The sequence below is a fragment of the Dromiciops gliroides genome, chromosome 1 (assembly GCF_019393635.1).
Source record: "Dromiciops gliroides isolate mDroGli1 chromosome 1, mDroGli1.pri, whole genome shotgun sequence".
Taxonomy (NCBI): domain Eukaryota; kingdom Metazoa; phylum Chordata; class Mammalia; order Microbiotheria; family Microbiotheriidae; genus Dromiciops; species Dromiciops gliroides.
In genome coordinates, this window is record NC_057861.1 from 276414204 (window position 1) to 276435094 (window position 20891).

General features: G+C 38.5%; 1 protein-coding gene across 4 annotated transcripts in view; it reads right to left on the reverse strand.

Moving 5' to 3' along the window:
• Window positions 1–5636: 5636 nt before the first annotated feature.
• Window positions 5637–20891, reverse strand: part of PDE7A (phosphodiesterase 7A) — a 164465-nt gene continuing 149210 nt past the window's right edge. For all 4 annotated transcript variants that reach the window (XM_043984752.1, XM_043984582.1, XM_043984841.1 and 1 more), the window contains one exon: window positions 5637–8062. In XM_043984752.1, coding sequence (XP_043840687.1) covers window positions 7851–8062 — 212 coding nt within the window. In that variant the 3' untranslated portion in view covers window positions 5637–7850. The remainder of the gene's footprint in view (window positions 8063–20891) is intronic.

Consider the following 20891-nt stretch of genomic DNA (forward strand, 5'->3'; position numbering starts at 1 on the left):
GGTTCAATTCTGGCCTCAGACGTTTACTAGTTGTGTGACCCTGGGCAAGTCATTTAGCTTTAGTTGTCCTCAGTTTCCTTATCTGTAAAATGGAGGAAATACTAGCACCTATTTTCCAGGGTTGTTGAGAGAAGAGAATAAGATGTATGAAGCATTTTAGAAATCTTAAAAGTACTATATAAATGCCAAATATTATAGTAATTATCAAATTGCCATCTTGACAGAAGATGCAAAATTGTACTTAAGAGCAATTTGGAATTCAACTAACATTTATCAAGCAAGCAAGCAAACATATTTTAAGCACTTACTATGTGCAGGAACTGTGCTAAGTCCTGGGGATGCAAAGAAAGTCAAAGACATAAAAATAGTTCCTGCATTCAAGGAGCTCACATGTTGATAGGGGAGACAATGTATAAGTAATGTACCTAAATAATACATACAGAAAGGAAGGAGGGTAAAGGGCAAAGCTCAATTGTATGAGGAAAGGCCTCAGAAGGTATGTCAAGAGGTGAAAATAATGAAGGAGAGCTTGTTAGGTTTAGAAGCCAGCCAGGGCAAAAACATGGAGATGGAAAACAGTGTTGGGAGTGAGAAATGGCAAATAGGTGGATATTATTATTAGTAGTGTGCCAAGGGAAGCCAAGTATGGAAAGACTGCAAAGGTAGGAAAGGCACAGGTTAAGAGCCTGGAATGCCAACCAGTACAGCTGATTCTGGAGGTAACAGGAAGCCAACAGAATTTACTAGTCAGGAGTGACAGACTTACACTGTAGGAAAATTACCTTGGTAGTTGTATGGATCATGGGCTGGAGTGGAAAGGAATTAGGTTATTGCAGTAGACCAACAGAAAAATGAGGAGGGCCTGAACTAGGGTGATGGCTATGTGAGTGGAGACATAAAGAACACAAAGGGAAGATAAAGGAGAAATATTGCAAAGGTAGAAATGACAAGATTTAACAATGACTTGTCTATATGTGGGATTTTTTTTGCGGGGGAGGTAAGGGGTAAAAGAGAAATGTGAAGGTTGTGAATCTAGGTGAGTGGGAGGATGATGGTGTCATGACCATAATAAAGTTGTGGGAAAAGACAAAGAACCACCCCCCAAAAAAGGCTTTAAAATATAATTGAGAATAAAACATTTCAAATGGCTAGAAAGCTCGATTTTCATTTTTCAAATGAAAACCTTAAGCACATTCCTCTAAACAGATGGAAAAGGCCAAAGTGGAAAGAGTATTTTGTGTTGGAGTCAATAGGACCTGAACTGAAACACTAGCTCTGTTCCTGTTTCTTGCTACATGTGTGAACTTGGAAAAGCGGTTTCACCTCACTAGACTTCAGGTTTTTTTAACTGCAAAATGAGGGGCTTCAACTAGGAACATGTATATGTATATGTATATGTATATGTATATGTATATGTATATGTATATGTATATGTATATGTATGTGTATGTGTATATGTATATGTATGTGTATGTGTATGTGTATATGTATATGTATACACACATATGTATGTATAAATATGTATACATAGAGCAGTGGATTTTATATAAATATATACACATATAATTTTGATTCATATGTATGCATATATGTGTGTGTACACACATACAGAGAGAGAGTGTGTGCATGCACACATGTACTGGACCAGGAGTCAGGAAGACCTGAGTTAAAAATCTAACTTCAAACACTTACTGGCTGTGTGACCCTAGGCAAGTCATTTAATCTTTCTGTCTCAGTTTCCTCATCTGTAAATTGGTATAATAATGGCAACTCCCAAGGTTACTGTGAAAAGAAAAGGAAGTATTTGTTAGTTAATAAACATGTATTGAGCACCTACTGTTTACTGGGCACTGTGGTAAGTGCTGGGTATACAGAAAAAGGCAAAAGATAGTCCCTGCTCTTGAGGAGCTCACAGTCTAAAGGGATAGACAATGTGCAAAGAACTATGTACAAACGAGCTACATACAGGATAAGTACCAATAATCCACAGAGGGAAGGCACTCAAATTAAGAGAGATTGGGAAAAGCTTCTTATAGGAGGTAAGGTTTTAGCTGAGACTTGAAGTCAGGAGGTTAGAGATGAAGGAGAGCATTCCAGTTATGAGGGACAGTCAAAGAAAATGCTGGAGGGAGATCGATTATCTTGTTTGAGGAAGAGCAAGACGGACACTATCACTGGATCAAAGAATACAAGGTTGGGGGATGGGGAGAGTAAGTGTAAGAAGATTCAAAAAGAAAGGTGAGGGGTGGGAGATTAGGTTATAAAAGGCTTTGAACACAAGAGGATTTAAAAATTTTAAATTATATTAGAATAAAACTGTTGGTTAAAAGAAACAGAATCAAAGGGATTTGCTAATTTATTTGACTAACAATAAACATTATTTTAATAATTTAATAAACATTTAACAACTTTATAATACTAAAAATGTTAGATACGGAAGTTTTCTTTATGAAAATTAATAACATTTATTATATGCAGATGCATGGTTAATTCTAAAATGTTTCTTTATATATTGAGTAGGAGGTATAGGAACTAAAAAACTAAGGACCGTGATCGAAGCAATGAAATCTATACTTTTTTTTTTTTTAGTGAGGCAATTGGGGTTAAGTGACTTGCCTAGGGTCACACAGCTAGTAAGTGTTAAGTGTCTGAGGCAGGATTTGAACTCAGGTCCTCCTGGTTCCAGGGCCGATGCTCTATCCACTGCGCCACCTAGCTGCCCCTATGAAATCTATACTAATCACCCCTCTCATGCCCCAGTGGCACACACAATCAACACCAAAATCATTCTTATTTATTAAAGTTATAATATGTGCAAGGAACTAGGGATATGAATACATTGTTCATTTGACCCAGGGAGTATTTCCTTTCCATAGAGGCTGAGTATCTCTTTCTCACACACACACACACACACACACACACACACACACACACGTTTTTCATAAAGTGCTATTCGATTATAAAGGTTATACTGTTACATCACAGTATGACAGAACTACAGCTTAAAATAGACCTCAAAGACCCCTAGTCCAACCCTTTCATTTTACCAAAAAGGAAATGGAAAGCTAGGCAGTTTGTGAGCAGGAAATAAGATTTGAGCTTTGACTCTAAAGCTAGGGCTCCTCCTATTATATTGCATGGCTTATGGCAACTTTTTTTGCATTATTGTCATTTTCTTACAATTTCTCCTCTCATAGAACCATCCTTTAAAACAATGAAGTTAATGAAAACCTACACATTCATCTCGTTTGACATAGTTTGCCTCATTCCACATTTATACTTGTTGGCAACTTTCTTGATCATTAACTCTAAACCATTTACAATCTTTTCTTAATGACTTAATATGTCCATTACACCTCAAAGTGACCTCCACCCCAGGGTGTTGTTTTCTCATTGATTCCACCATCCCTGAAACTGCCATTTTTAGGAAGGACTCCGGCTTTGCTTCACTTAACTCAGGCCTGAACCTGATCTTCAGGCCATCCCTTCTCCCATAACAACATAATGAGGCAGAGGAGCAAGAGGAGGAGGAGGAGAAGAAGAAGAAGGATAACATTTTTCATATGTAGTGCTTCAATGATTTGCAAAGTGCTTTACAAAGATTATTCTCTTTTGTCCAAATAACAACACCAGGAGATAGGTGCTCTTGTTATTCCCATTTTAAAGATGAAACTAGACAAAGAGGCCACATCAGATGACCAGGATCACACACCTATTTAATGTCTTGTGAGAAAATAATTATTAATTGATTTTTGGGGGGACCCAGAGATCAGTCCTTTCTTCCCCCCATGCCAAAAAGTCCTATTCTCCTTGTCTGGGACAAACCCAGGGGAACAAAAGAAATGGAGATGGACTCTTTCGTCTAGCTCAGTGAAGGACTAATGGGATCTAATAGATAATGGATTTTGCCTTAAGGAACTTGAGTGAAGGTCTTTTCCCTGATCTCATCTGTAGAGTTCATTTCAATTTAGACCACTCTCAAGTCATATCAACCAATGGAATTGAATGATGCCAACTAATTAGCTTTGATCAATGTATAATGACCCACCTCTCTATCAAAAGGGGATAAAAATTGGAAGAGGCCACCAGCCTTTCCCTCTTAGGACAACATAGGTTGAGACCACATGCCGTCTCTCTGGGAGACAGCATGATATTTTGGGGGGGAGGGTTCTCCTGAGACCATGAAAAGTTGGGGAGACTCATGGTGAATCCTTTACTGGTCTATAATATTAATATTAATTAATAATAAATAATTACTGCCAAACTAGTGCAATAGCAATTAATTTAGAAAACACAATTTTAGACTGATTAAAAAAAAATTTTTTTTCAAGGCTGGAATGAACTTGATTACAGGTGCAGTGTTCTATCCACTGGGTCACCTGGCTATCTTTGTAGCTCCCATATATAAATATATAAAATCTTCCCTCATTAGAAAACTCTTAATATTTGAGGAGAGGGATAGTAATGTTTATTTGTACTTGTAAGCAATACTTGCTACATACTAGAACTGGGTAGATGCTATATGTATGTTATCTATTCAGCTATCAAAAGCCCAGGATAAAAATAAAAAGAATTAGGAAAAATTAGTATTTTAGTTACTTAAATAAAATTTCAATCACGGGCTAACCATATAATAGCAATTTAATAACATTTATTGAGTGCCCATGTGATAAGAGCCATCCTAAGTGCTGAGGACACAAAGCCAAGAAATGTCCCACTCTCAAAAGCGTACATGATATTAGAGGGACAGAGGAACACAGACAAGTAAATGTACACACAAAGGAATTACAACATAAATTGAGGTGGGGGAAAGCAGTAACAATTAGAGGTATCAGAAAAGGTGGACACAAGATTATCTTTGAAAGAAACTAGAAGTTAATTCCAAGAGACAAAGGTGAAGTAAGAACACATTCCAAACACAGAATACAGTCTGGTTTTTTGTTTTGTTTTGTTTTGTTTTCCAGGGCAATGAGGGTTAAGTGACTTGCCCAGGGTGACACAGCTAGTAAGTGTCAAGTGTCTGAGGCCCAATTTGAACTCAGGTCCTCCTGACTCCAGGGCTAGTGCTTTATCCACTTCGCCACCTAGTTGCCCAACACAGAGTACAATCTGAAAAGACTGAGGATAGACTTGGAATATTATGTATAAAGAACAGCAAGGAAGTTTGCATTAAATCAAAACTGGTTTGAATGAAGAGTATATGAAGAGGAATAATGTAAGATAAATTTGGAAAGGGAGATTGGAGCCAGATTGAGAAGGGTTTCAAACACCAAATGAAAATGTATTTTATTTTAGAGACAATAGGGATCCATTGAAGTTTCAGGGGAATAATATGATCAGACATTATTAGGAATTAGAAACATTATTTTGACATTCATATGAATGGGGATTTGTAGAGGGCAAAGTTTGGAAATAGAGAGACGAATGAAGTTACTGCAATAATCTAAGTCAAAGCTTCTTAAACTGAGTTGCGACCCCATATGGGGTTGAGTAACTGAATATGGAGGGGTGGGTCACAAAAATTTGGCAACAGTAAAAGGTTATATATACCCATTTTATATACTTATATACCTGGGGTTATGTAAAAATTTCTCAGGTGAAAATTTCACAAGTGGAAAAAGTTTAAGAAGCCCTGATCTGCAGATCATTACTTTGGTTTTTTTGTTCATTTGTTTTGTTTTGTTTTTGCTGCAGATCATTACTGCAGAACATTTATAGAACATTTCAAGGTTGGCAAACTGCTAAGAGTGTGTGTGTGTGTGTGTGTGTGTGTGTATAAAGATCATCTGATATTCACAACCACCTTATGAAAGTAGGTATTATCCTCATTTTATAGATGAGGAAACCAAAGGTAAGAGTCTAAGTGACTTGCCCAGGGTCATAGTTACAATGTGTCTGATCAGAGATTCAAATTCAGCTTTTCTTGATTTAAGTCCAACATTCAAATGAAATAATGTTGCCCTTAGTTGTATAGAAGTATGTATGTATATATGCATGTGTGCGTTTGTGTGTATATATAACATAAACATGCATGTATGTTAAAGGGAAAACAATGTTACCATCTAGGATCAGAGTGTGAAAAGATAGGATTTTATTCATCAAAAGTTAACAGCAACAGGCACATATTAAAATGAGTATGGCAAAGCCTTTACAAATGGCTTTACACTGAAGCTTTCTCCTCCAAAATGGCTGTTGCAACAAACTGTAAACATAATTAATAAACAGTCTTTTACAGTAACAAGGGAAATACAAATGAACTAAAAGAAAGCACCAGTTTCTCTTAAAACTAGGTTACAGTTGTGCTTACTGTACTTAAAACAATTTAAAACAAACTACAAAAATGGAATGTTTTAAGTTTAAAATTAGTTCTTATATTTTGTCCTAGAAAACATCTCCTTTTCACATCAAAAGGCCCACTGAGGGGTAACATTTCACCAAAGGGAGGGACAAGAAAACAATGCACTTTTTTTTTTTCAAATCAAAACAAGAAGTTTGGTCACTTAGCTGTGTGCATAGTTTAAGGCATCTGTAGCAATTTGTTACAGCTTCCGAAACTCCCTCCCCCAAATGTGGTTGCTCATTAAATCATCACATTCTAAAAGAATAAATTAAAAGTTTTCAGTTTAAATCCTTTCCTAAAAGGATAAACACATGCACACACATTCAAACACATTCTCCTTTTCTACACACACACACACACACACACACACACACACACACACACACACACACATACACACACACTCACTCTCTCTCTCTCTCTCCCCCACTTACTCTTACACCCATGCAAAAGTTTTAAATTCCTTTTTCTCATTCGCACTGCAGCGAAAGGGACATTTGTACCCTTGGCTCTGAAGGACACATTTCCCCATCCCACTATATTTCAGATTGGCAAATACCCTGAGCTGATTATGGTGTTTTTACACATTCCACCTTTTCTTGCATGTGCAGGTCAAGTGTACAGTAGTGAAAACCACATGCAGTGTCTTCCCTGCAGAACTGCGAGACAGCTCGGACATTGTTCATCTTCCCGCCCCACCCCCACCCACCTATCCCACCTCTCAATTCAAAACTGGTATTTCTAACTTTAAAAACAAAATTACATTCCCACGCAGCACTGGAGTGAAAATTGGGCTGTATTCTCTGATAAAAGCTCAGTTCCCAGTGCATAAAGTAAAACCATAGCAAATGGGAGACTTGTGTGGCATCCAAATGACAGGAAAGTCAAAAAAAAAAAGGGGATGTTTGGGTAAAGAGCTGCAGTCTCAGATTTGATCTTAAAAAATTGAGTGGTTCTTTCACAATCATGCTCCAAGGCAAATTTAGAACCCATATTTTGAGTCAATTTGTAAACATCAAGTCTTGTCAGAGGCAGCAGAGGCTGGGCACTTCACATTTCCATAGTTTCAGTGAGAACTTAGTGGCGGCAGGCCTTCCTTAAATCTTGTCCCATCAGCCTGGTTAAGTTCCAAGAGACCTCTGCTGAAGGAGCCATTTTGAAGCTCACAGTTTTGCTTTGAAAAAGACACATCCAGCAAACCGTGAAATGTCCTGTTACTCCTGGAGGATCCTGTCCCTGCTATGTTTTGCATATTAAAGGGTTCACAGGAAAGTCAACTGAGGCATATGCATATTGCTATAAGGTCAGGTCTTGTAATAGAAAGTGGGTTTAAAAGATCCACCAAAGGAAATCGTGGAAATAAATAATGCTGGCATCATTCATTTGGAAACCTCAGCAGACAGGACTTAAGTTCTCTCACCTCAAGACTCCATTTCACAGTTTGTAAAAAACAATCCTCCAAGAGTCTGTTTTGTGCCACTGGTTCTGGGCGGGCCAGGTGGAGGTGGGGTCATAACAATCGAGTTTCCTGAGGTAATAATTCTGAGTCTACTTCTTCAAAGGCAGCGTCAGTATCATCACCACTGCTGCATTGTTCTCTCTGCATTCCTTTCCAACTGGCTTTATTGAGTCCCACATGACCAAGCATGGTCTGTGATAGTCTGGTATTTGAAAATCTGGCCCACTCTGCAAATAATGGCTCCACTAGGTATGTCATAAAGCCTTGAAGGGGAGAAAACAAAAACAAGAACATCAAATATGAATATACTTTTACATATCTTCAAAAAAATCTGTTAGCAACTTTAAAAGCCTGATTCAATACTGCCAGAGTATATCTTCATGTCTCGAAAATTTCTAAGTTTGTCAAAGAAAAAGAAACAGTGACATTTCCAAGCCGTAGAAAGATAGGTTTATTGAGAGAGGGCCTGTCTCACAATAAAGCCGGTCTCAGGTCTAGGACCAAAAAGACCCTGAACAGAGCCAGAAGCTGGATTTATACCCCATACAAGGCTTAAAAGTATTTATACAATACTATTTTTGGACAAACTCCTCCCACAATGGAATACACCCCAAGTGGTACATATACATAAATTTACCATCAGAACTTGCTAGCCCCCTGGATTTTCCCTTTTCCACTCAAACAAATGCCTCCTTAGCTACTAAAATCTGACAATTTGGGTTGCTGGCCACTGAGGTGGAACTGGATGAGTGCTAGAGGAACAGACGTATGGCAGCTAGATAGTTTCTAGACTTGATGGTCATATGGCATTGAAATTTGCTCTACTAGTATCTGTATTTTCATTATTATTTGATTAAGCTGCTGAAGAATGCCTTAGTATGTGAAATCAGAATCTTTTAGTCTATATACTGATTAAATATACACAGTTAAATCACTTATATTTAAGGGGTGGGAAAAATCTCACTCACATTCATATGAAACTAGTAGGTACAATTTACTTTTTTAGTAGACTCCATTTCTTGAAATTTAATGCACTATAATACATTCAAAACAGTTAAAAAACAAACGCAATCATACCATTCTCACATAGAGAACTCACAACTCAGTTGTCACTATTCAAAACATACCTGAACTTTTTTTTATTGAATAGAATTTTATTTTCCAAAATATATGTAAAAACAAATTTTAACATCAATTAAAAAAAAAAAAAACTGTGTTCCAACTTCTCTTCCTCTTCCATTCCCACCCTCCACCCACTAGAACTCGAGCATTTCAAAATAAGTTATACATGAGTAGTCATGGAAAACATTCCCACGTTATCTGGGTTATGAGAGAAAACAGTGAAAAAACTCCCCAAAACTTCAGACTGAGGAATTGTCAAAGAGAAAATAAAAATTTTTTTAAATGTGTTTCTAGGGGCAGCTAGGTGGCGCAATGGACAGAGCACCGGCCCTGGAACCAGGAGCACCTGGGCCCAAATCCGGCCTCAGACACCCAACACCCACCAGCCGTGTGACCCTGGGCAAGCCACCCAATCCCAACTGCCTCACCAAAAAAAAAAAAAAAAAAAAGAAAAGAAAAGAAAAGAAAAAAAAATGTGTTTCCATCTATTTTCAGATATTATCACTTCTTTCTCTGTAGATGGGTTGCCATTTTCATAAGTCCTTCAGGGTTATATTGGACCATTGCCTTGCTGAAAATAACCACATGCTTCCCAGCAGATCATCTTACATGCTGTTATTTTGTATACAGTACATTTCATTCTGCTTCAGTTCATGTAGGTCTTTCCAGGTTTTTCTGATAGTATCCTGTTCATCATAACCTAAATAAAGTACCTTAAACTTGACAAAGAATTTTCTTCATATTAGCCCAGCAAAGTAGGTACCATATGTTTTGCCATTATATTCAATCATCATAACTATTTCCCTCCCTCCTATTCCCTTCCCATGATATTTACTCTATTTTCTATCTTCTTTTAAACTATTCCTCCTCAAAAGTGTTTTACTTCTGACTGTCCCCTCCCCTACTCTGCACTCCCTTTTTTTTTTTCCACCCTTCCTTCCTTATCCTCTTCCCCTCATACTTTCCTGTAGGGTTAAATAGATTACTCCTCCCAACTGGGTGTGAATGTTATTCCCTCCATGAGCCAACTCTGATGAGTTTAAGGTCTTTGAGCTAATTCTATGTTCCAAATTTTCTTCCTCCCTTTCTCCTCAACCCTCCCTATGAAATCAAGCAATTCACTATGTCATACTTGTGCCGTTATGCAGAACATCTTTACCTTCCTCGAAAGTATTTTGCTTTTTACTGCTCTCTCCCCCAATCTGCCCTTCCCTGCCTCCCCTCCCTCAGGGCAAAAATATATTACTATACCCACTTGAGTATGTATGTTAGTCCTTCTTTGAGTCAATTCTGATGATATTAAGGTTCACTCACTCCCCAATTCCTTTCCCCTCTTCCCCTCCCCTCCATAAGCTTTTTTCTTGTTTCCTTCATGTGAACAACCTCTCCCCAGACCATCTCTCCCCTTCCCCCTCCCCCAGTCTATTTCTCCTACACCTCAACCCTATTTTAAGGATGTCATTATGGATTAGTTAGGTGGCACAGTGGACAATGCACCAGCTCTGGACCCAGATGGCCCCAAGCCCAAATCCAGCCCCAGACATAAGACACCCCACAAAGAACAAAACATAACATCCCTTCGTATTCAGTTCAGACCCGTGTCCTCTGTTAAACCCTTACTGAGATAGTTCTTACGAGTTTGAAGTATTATCTTCCCATGTAGGAATAGAAATAGTTTGATCTTTTAATATCCCTCATGAAGTCTTTTTCCTGTTTATCTTTTTTTTTTTTTTTTTTGCGGGGCAATGGGGGTTAAGTGACTTGCTCAGGGTCACACAGCTAGTAAGTGTTAAGTGTCTGAGGCTGGATTTGAACTCAGGTACTCCTGAATCCAGGGCCAGCGCTTTAACCACTGTGCCATCTAGCTGCTCCCTCCTGTTTATCTTTTTATGCTTCTCCAGGGTCTTGTATTTGAAAGTCAAATTTTCTATTCAGCTCAGGTTTTTTCATAACAAATGCCTGAAAGTCTTCTTTCTCCTTGAAATTCCATATTTGCCTCTGAAAGATGATGCTTAGTTTTGTTGGGTACGTGATTTTTGGCTCTAGTCCCAGTTCCTTTGCCCTCTGGAATATCATATTCCATGCCCTCCGGTCCTTTAATGTAGAAGTTGCTAGATCTTCCTTTATCCTTATTGGAGCTCCACAGTATTTAAATTCCTTTTTTCTAGCTGCTTGCAGTATTTTCTCCTTGACCTGGGGATTCTGGAATTTGGCTATAATATTCCTGGAGGTTTTCCTTTTGGGATCTCTTTCAGGAGGTGATCGGTGGATTCTTTCAATTTCTATTTTAGCTTCTGCTTCTAGAATATCTGGGCAATTTTCCCTCACAATCTCTTGGAGAATAGTGTCTAAGTTCTTGTTTTGGTCATGGTTTTCAGGTAGTCCAATGATTTTCAAATTATCTCTCCTAGATTTATTTTCTAGGTCAGCTGTTTTTCCAAGGAGATATTTCACATTGCCCTCTATTTTTTCATTCAATTGGATTTGCTTTACTGTGTCTTGGTTTCTCATAAGGTCACTAGTTTCCATTTGTTCAATCCTAATTCTTAGGCAATTATTTTCAGCAGACAGTTTTTTAATCTCCTTTTCCATTTGGCTTTTCAAACTGTTTACTTTTTTCTCATGACTCTCCTGCATCGCTCTCATTTCTCTTTCCATTCCTTCCTCTCTTTCTCTACATCTTCATTCTCTCTCTCCTACTTTCTCTTCAAAGTCCCTTTTGAGAGCTTCCATGGCCTGAGACCAGTTCATATTTTTCTTGGAAGCTTTGGATGTTGGAGCTTTGACCCTATTATAATCTTCTTCTTCTGAGGATGTATTGTGGTCTACCTTTCCCCCAAAGAAGTTTTCGATGGTCTTCTGCTTTCTCTGCCTACTCATCTTGGCTTACTATTTCTTGGCTTTTTACTCCTTCTTAAAGCGTAGCGCTGCTTCCAGGACACACTGTTCGTACTACAGCATGGCCCAGGGGGTGATTGGGCTTCTTCTCAACCTGCCTGGCTTGTGAGTAATCACAGCCGCTTTCTCTTTGACCCAGAAACAAAAGTCTGATTGAACTCTGATTCTCTATGGTCGGAAGCTTGGCATGCTTTTACCCCTCCCCCACTGGGCCACCACCACTCGATTCAGCTTACTGGTTCAGACCCAGGGCGCTTTGCCCCAACTCCAGTGGATACTACCTCCATTTCACCCCGGCCTACCGCCAAACCCCCTCACCAGTCCGTGATCAGAGCCTCAGAAGCTGCCGGTGCTGAAGACTCTGACATGCGCTGGAAGCAGTGTCCTTGGCTGGGTCTGGACCGCGCACTGAGCTGTTCAGCCTGATCAGTAGGTGATAAGAATTGCCCTCTTTTGCAGAGAAATAGTCCCACTCTGTTCTTATGTGCATTAGGCTGTTCTGGGTTTTGATTTTTTACCGCATTATTTGGGCGTGAATGGATGGGTTTATCTGGAGCTTGTGGGAGTCACAGCCTCTTCTCCGCCATCTTGGCTCCGCCTCTATACCTGAACTCTTTCAGGACACCACGTTGTGATTTGGGATGGATGGTGGATTGGACAAAAGAAAACCCAACAAAGTTGTGGCAGGGACTTACAAGGATTCTATAGAAAGAGGTCACAAGAGCATGGTGACAGGGTTGTAAAGCAGTGGGAATGGGGTGTGGGGGTAGGGGGACTATTGAAAATTCTGTTGTGAAATCTATCTTTTCTTTAGATTAAGACCCATCAATGATTACATTCTATGGTTGATTATAAGTGTTATTCTATGAAAACTGCATGAAAGCACAAGTCCTGATTTTAAAATGCCATACAATCGGCACTATTCGGAGGGGGCGGAGCCAAGATGGCAGAGGAGAGGCTGTGACTCCCACAAGCTCCAGATAAACCCGTCCATTCACACCCAAATAATGCAGTAAAAATCAAAACCCAGAACAGCCCAATGCACATAAGAACAGAGTGAGACTGTTTCTCCACAAAAGAGGGCAATTCTGATCACCTACTGATCAGGCTGAACAGCTCAGCGCGCGGTCCGGACCCAGCCAGGGACAGTGCCTCCAACACGTCAGTCTTCAGCACCAGCAGCTTCTGAGGCTCCGATCACGGACTGGTGAGGGGGTTCGGAGGTAGGCCGGGGTGAAGTGGAGGCAGTATCTGCTGGAGTTGGGGCAAAGCGCCCTGGTTCTGAACCAGTGGGCTGAATCGAGTGGTGGTGGCCCAGTGGGGGAGGGGTAAAAGCACTCAAAGCTTCCGACCATAGAGAATCAGAGTTCAATCAGACTTCTGTTTCCGGGTCAAAGAGAAAGCGGCTGTGATTACTCACAAGCCAGGCAGGCTGAGAAGAAGCCCAATCACCCCCTGGGCCACGCTGTAGCACAAACGGTGTGTCCGGGAAGCAGCACTACACTTTAAGGAGTAAAAAGCCAAGAAACAGTAAGCCAGGATGAGTAGGCAGAGAAAGCAGAAGACCATCGAAAACTTCTTTGGGGAAAAGATAGACCACCATACATCCTCAGAAGAAGAAGAAAATAATAGGGTCAAAGCTCCAACATCCAAAGCTTCCAAGAAAAATATGAACTGGTCTCAGGCCATGGAAGCTCTCAAAAGGGATTTTGAAGAGAAAGTAGGAGAGATAGAACGAAGATGTAGAGAAAGAGAGGAAGGAATGGAAAGAGAAATGAGAGCAATGCAGGAGAGTCATGAGAAAAAAGTCAACAGTTTGAAAAGCCAAATGGAAAAGGAGATTAAAAAAACTGTCTGCTGAAAATAATTGCCTAAGAATTAGGATTGAACAAATGGAAACTAGTGAGCTTATGAGAAACCAAGACACAGTAAAGCAAATCCAATTGAATGAAAAAATAGAGGGCAATGTGAAATATCTCCTTGGAAAAACAGCTGACCTAGAAAATAAATCTAGGAGAGATAATTTGAAAATCATTGGACTACCTGAAATCCATGACCAAAACAAGAGTTTAGACACCATCCTCCAAGAGATTGTGAGGGAAAATTGCCCTGATATTCTAGAAGCAGAAGCTAAAATAGAAATTGAAAGAATCCACCGATCACCTCCTGAAAGAGATCCCAAAAGGAAAACCTCCAGGAATATTATAGCCAAATTCCAGAACTCCCAGGTCAAGGAGAAAATACTGCAAGCAGCTAGAAAAAAGGAATTTAAATACTGTGGAGCTCCAATAAGGATAAAGCAAGATCTAGCAGCTTCTACATTAAAGGACCGGAGGGCATGGAATATGATATTCCAGAGGGCAAAGGAACTGGGACTACAGCCAAAAATCACGTACCCAGCAAAACTAAGCATCATCTTTCAGAGGCAAACATGGAACTTCAAGGAGAAAGAAGACTTTCAGGCATTTGTTATGAAAAGACCTGAACTGAATAGAAAATTTGACCTTCAAATACAACACCCTGGAGAAGCATAAAAAGATAAACAGGAAAAAGACTTCATGAGGGATATTAAAAGATCAAACTGTTAACATTCCTATATGGGAAGATAATACAGAGGACACAGGTCTGAACTGAATATGAAGGGAAGTTATGTTTTGTTCTTTGTGGGGTGTCTTATGTATGGGGCCGGATTTGGGCTTGGGGCCTCCTGGGTCCAGGGCTGGTGCATTGTCCACTGTGCCACCTAACTAACCCATAATGACATCCTTAAAATAGGGTTGAGGTGTAGGAGAAATAGACTGGGGAGGGGGAAGGGGAGAGATGGTCTGGGGAGAGGTTGTTCATATGAAGGAAACAAGAAAAAAGCTTGTGGAGGGGAGGGGAAGAGGGGGAAGGAATTGGGGAGTGATTGAACCTTAATATCATCAGAATTGACTCAAAGAAGGACTAACATACATACTCAAGGGGGTATAGTAATATATTTTGCCCTGAGGGAGGGAAGGGAGATAAGGGGGGGGGGAGAGGGGAAGGAGGGAAGGGCAGATTCTGGGAGAGAGTAGTAAAAAGCAAAATACTTTCAAGGAAGGTGAAGACGTTCTGCATAACGGTACAAGTATGAAATATTGAATGGCTTGATTTCATAGGGAGGGTTGAGGAGAGAGGGAGGAAGAAAATTTGGAACATAGAATTAGCTCAAAGACCTTAAACTCATCAGAGTTGGCTCATGGAGGGAATAACATTCACACCCAGTTGGGAGGAGTAATCTATTTAACCTTACCGGAAAGTATGAGGGGAAGAGGATAAGGAAGGAAGGGTGAAAAAAAAGGGAGTGCAGAGTAGGGGAGGGGACAGTCAGAAGTAAAATACTTTTGAGGAGGAATAGTTTAAAAGAAGAGGGAATATAGAGTAAATATCATGGAAAGGGAATAGGATGGAGGGAAATAGTTATGATGACTTTGCTGGGCTAATATGAGGAAAATTCTTTGTCAAGTTTAAGGTACATTATTTAGGGTATGATGAACAGGATACTATTAGAAAAACCTGGAAAGACCTACATGAATTGAAGCAGAGTGAAATGCACTGTATAGAAAATAACAGCAATAGTGTAAAATGATCTGCTGGGAAGCATGTGGTTATTTTCAGCAAGGCAATGGTCCAATATAACCCTGAAGGACTATGAAAATGGCAACCCATCTACAGAGAAAGAAGTGATAGTATCTGAAATAGATGGAAACACATTTTTTTTTCTTTTCTTTTTTTTTTTTCTTTTTTGGTGAGGCAGTTGGGGTTGGGTGGCTTGCTTGGGGTCATGTGGCTGGTGGGTGTTGGGTGTGTGGGGCCGGATTTGGGCTCAGGTGCTCCTGGTTCCAGGGCCGGTGCTCTGTCCGCTGCACCACCTAGCTGCCCCTGGAAACACATTTTTTTAAAAAAATGTTTTTTCTCTTTGACAATTCCTCAGTCTGAAGTTTTGGGAGTTTTTTGATTGTTTTTTTTCTCACAACCTAGCTAATGTGGGAATGTTTTCCATGACTAGTCATGTATAAATTATTTTGAAATGCTTGAGTTCTAGAGGATGGGGGTGGGAATAGAGGAGGAAGAGAAGTTGGAACAATTGTTTTTTAAAAATTGATGTTAAAATTTGTTTTTACATATATTTTGGAAAATAAAATTCTATTCTAAGAGTGAAAAAAAAAATGCCATACAATCCAAAAACTATCATTGACAGAAACAAATGTGTATTATAAAGCCAATAGAATACTTTTAAATAAATTAAAAAGCTTAAATTTTAAAAAAAGTGTAACTGGCAACCTAATTAGTAGTTCTAACTGATTTTCCCTGATCCACAAAAGGTTAATGTACAAGTATAAGATTTTAAATTATACCCTACTGGTCAGTGGGGAGTAATGGGTCTAAGTAGCAGATTTGAAAACAGCCAAGTAATGAACAATTTATACAGAGAATAAGACTCAATAGCAATAAAATTTCATTAAAAAGGAGATCCTACTTGGGTAGGGCTTTAAACTCTCAAGTGCTATGTAGATATCAATTATTATTATGCAATAGTGACATTCAATTTAAGAAATAAGTGGCTACTCTGAGCCAGTTACTGCAGACTAGACAAAGACATTGCATTTAGACAAAAATAAAATAGTTATCTGTCATCTAGAAGTTTGATCGAAGGGAGAGAAATGATACAACATATAAAGTGTATACAAAATATATACAAAGTAAATATAAAGGCATTTTTTTGAGGATTAGATAAATTAAATTCCTAGCAGAATTGAATTTTACTAGAATGAAGACACTGATTATCCTGATAATTAGTTATCTATGAGGGAGAAAAATAATATACCTTCACATTTTCACATCACTTGTACTTTTGAATTACTACTACTACTACTACTACTACTACTACTACTACTACTACTACTACTACTACTACTACTACTACTACTAAATAGTTGCTTACATAGCCCTTTAAGACTTACCAAGTGTTTTGCATATATTATTGCATTTGATTCTAAACAAAAATCCCAGGAGGTAGTTTTTATTATTCCCACTTTACAGAGGAGGAAACTTAAGCTCAGTAAAGCCAAGTGATTTGCATCATGGTGAAAGACTCAATAAATGTCAGAGGTGAGATACAAATTCAGATCTTTCCTGACTCTAAGTCTTAAGTTTTTTTCAGTGGAGGTCTTCATCACTTCATGTCTGAATTATTATAATAGTGTGCTCGTTGGTCTCCCTGCCTCTCTCTCTATTCCAGTCTATCCTTCACTGAGCTGTCAAATTGTTCTTCCTTAAGTGTAGGTTTGATCAAGTGGCTATCACCTCAAGGATCAAATATAAAATCCTAGTCATTCAAAGCCTTTCATAACCTACCACCCTCTTATCTTTCCAGTCTTCTGATACCTTCTAGTGACATTGGGCTCTTATCTATTTCTTGAACAAAACACTCCATCTCCCAGCGTTGGACATTTTCACTAGCTTTTTCTCATGTCTGGAATTCTCTCTCTCCTTTTGTCTCCATTTCCTGGCTTCCCATCCATCTTCTTTAAGAAGCTTTTCCTGATCTCCATTAACTGTAGTGCCTTCTCTTTGTTAATTCTCTCTCATTTATCCTGTATACAAGGCCATTTGTGTGTTGTCTCTCCCATTAGATCCTAAGCTCCTTGAGAACAAGGATTGTCTTTTTTCTTTCTTTGTATCCTGAGCATTTAATACAGTGCACATTATGAGTACTTATTAATCAATGCTTACTAACTATACCAAGCTGTAGATTACAGATTTAACACTATAACACAATTCATATTAAGATGAATGAAATAAATCTATTTTGATGAGATTCAAGTGATAGAAAGTCGAACTATAAAACATTGTTATCAGGGATTATGTCAATGAGGCTGTAGTTATGGTATCTGAAAAAAATTTGTTAACTATTTCCCCATGGGTGTCTGGGGAGCTTACCCATAACCACAGTGAAAATCAGGCCACTTGAGCTAATTCCCCACATAAGTTGGGATGACAAATTACTTCAACCGCAACTAAAGTAAAAAATGTGGAATACGTACATGAAAGTCTAAAATAGTAACCTGACACAAACACACATGTGAAACACATCACAAACGAATTCCTATTCAGAAATTTTAAAATGAGCTTAAAATAATACATTTCATAAAAATTTGTTAAAATTAAATGAAACAGAAGGTGTCAAAATAGTACTTGACCTCTAATCAGGAAAGGTTTCTTAGATGGAAAGAGTCTGAACTGAGATCATAGAATCATTAAATTATCCCCTTGGGTGAAAACAGTGCAAGGGCAAAAAAGGCCAGAAGCACTTTAAGAGTTCAAACCTCAGATTAATTTTGGAATGACAAAAAGTTTAAAGGTCTCTTCCTTCCTGAACACCAATGAACTCAAATATTTCCTATCTAATTGTGAAGAAAAAATATCACAGAACAATGGGAATACTATGATTTAGGTTTAGAAGTTACTTTTAGGGTATGCAACGGAGGAAGTCAAAATAACACTGGCTGATGAGTCATATTCTTCATTCACTAACAATCAAACTACTAATCAAACTAATCAATCAAACTAATGGATTATAGGTATTATTTGAATAAAGCAATGTTACATTTCTGAATTGTCAATTAAAATCTACCTCATATACTATGACAAATGGCTTACCTTTTGAAATCTAGTTAGTAGCTTGTATGAAATTTAGTGATCTAGGTCTAGTTTTCTAATTCACATTAGATACCAGAGGATGGAATAAAGAGTAGCATTACTGTCTGTCTAGGAAATAACAAGGCAGAAATCAAATGGAAAATTTTGTGTGTTGTGATGTTTAAAATCTAAATGTGTGGTTGCCTTAAATTAGAAGCTTTAGCACCAGTCTTTGGGTATTAAGCATTTATTAAAGCATACCAGGTATTCATGTGGAGTTCAGAAAGTTAAGAAAAGGCCTATCTAGCCTAGAGTTCCAGCATGGTCTGGTTCTACCTCAAGTCCTCCACCACGAGCCTGCTTCAACCATGAACTCCCCAGCAAACTGAGTGTGGAAGCTTTTTATAGGTCCAGAGTATAGGCGGTCCTTACACACTGCTTCAAGTTGATTGGTTAGCATCATCCAAATCCATGGGTTCACTGGACTTGAAAGTGGTCTCATGTTGAGTTCAAAGTCCTTAGCTTCTGACAACAATCCTGTCTTAAGGGCCAGCCAGGTGTGGTTACAATCTAATTTGAAGTAAGCTAATCAGCAAGGTCAATCACTCTCACGTAATTCAATCAGTTTAGATTAATCTCCAGGTAGACCTTAGAGTATCTGCCAAATCCCATTATTTTCTCGAAGCGCTAAATAAAAATACCTCCCTTTGCTGTAATTTGGTAGTCAAAAATAAGAGGGGATAATTGCTTACCATCAGAAAAGGCAGCAAATACCTGAGGAAAAAAGTGGGCAGAAGGGAGGAAGCAACCCAACCCTACTGAAGTCACAGGCAGTGAGGAAAGAGTAGAAGATAGTTGCAATGGAGAAAAAAGGCATCAGAAATGGTGAAAAAAAGCAGGGAACTGGACATAAAAGTGTTGGGACAATGTTCTCATATAATACGAACACTTTTGGAATAATTTTTGTTTTTCTTTTAAAAAAAATACTTGTTTCATTATTATTTTTTTCTTACATTTGAGTCCAAGCTCTTTCCCTCTCTCCCTCCAAACCCTGCACTAGAGAAGGCCAACATTTTCACACTGTGGTAAAAAATTATTGGAGTTTTAGCTGACTCATTTGGGAGGGGCCACACCTGGCCCACCCTAAAGTTACACATGCTACTGAGGTCAGAAGGAGAACTCTCCATAGGCAGTTTTGAAGGACCTCCTCTTTTGGGGAGGAGAGATTGAACACTTTCTGAGGAGAGGAGAGCCTCTTCCAGAATGCTCTCGTTCACCCACCGGCTCCTCAGTCTTCTTGGTGATGCAAGAAAGCTAGCAGACTTTCCAGGTGTGGTGAGTTAAGAGAATTGATCTGTATTTCGTTTTCCTATTTCCTTATCTTTGATTTTTATTAATTTCACTTTTGTTGTTTAATTAATTCCCAAGTAATAAAATCTGATCCTTTTGTGGAAAAGAAGCTGAAAGGTTCCTTTCTTATTGGCCTGGGAGAAATATAAATTTAACAAAATTATCTATATATTTGAGATTCTTTAACTGAAAAACTGTCTATAAAATGTCCCCGCAATTTTCTCCTTTCGTTCTGATCTTGGCAAATAAAATATAGGTTTCATTTGTACATAATGTTTTTAACTTAATGTAATCAAAACTATCCGTTTTACATCTCACAATGCTCTCACTTCTTTATTCATAAAATTTTCTCCTACCCATAAATATGATAGGCAATATGTTTCGTGTTCTTTTTTTTGTATTTCTTTTTCATGGTTCTCTTGAATTATTTTTATTTCTTTCCCCAATTTTTCTTCTACTTCTCTGACTTTTTTTTTTTTTTTTGCGGGGCATCGGGGGTTAAGTGACTTGCCCAGGGTCACACAGCTAGTAAGTGTCAAGTGTCTGAGGCCGGATTTGAACTCAGATACTCCTGAATCCAGGGCTGGTGCTTTATCCACTTTCATGTTCTTTTGATTTAGTTATATCTCCCTTTGTGTCTAGGTCCCAGTTCAGACCTTTTCTTGGTAAATGGTGTAAGATATTGGTTTATACCTAGTTTCTGCCAGCCAGACTGCTTTTGTGTTTTCCCAACAATTTTTACCTAATAGAGAATTCTTATTCTTAAAGCTTAAATTTTTACATTTATTAAACACAAGGTTACTATGATCATTTGTTACTGTGTATTATATATATCTATTCTATTTCATTGATCCACCATTCTATTTCTTAGCTAGTACAGGTAGTTTTGATAATAACCATTTTATAATACAGTTTAAGATATGGCACTGCTAGACTTCCTTCCTTTACATTTTCTCATTAACTCCTTTGAAATTCTTGACCTTCTGTTCTTCCAAATGAATTTTGTTACTTTTTCCTAGCCCAATAAAATAATTTTTGGTAATTTAAATGGGAAGG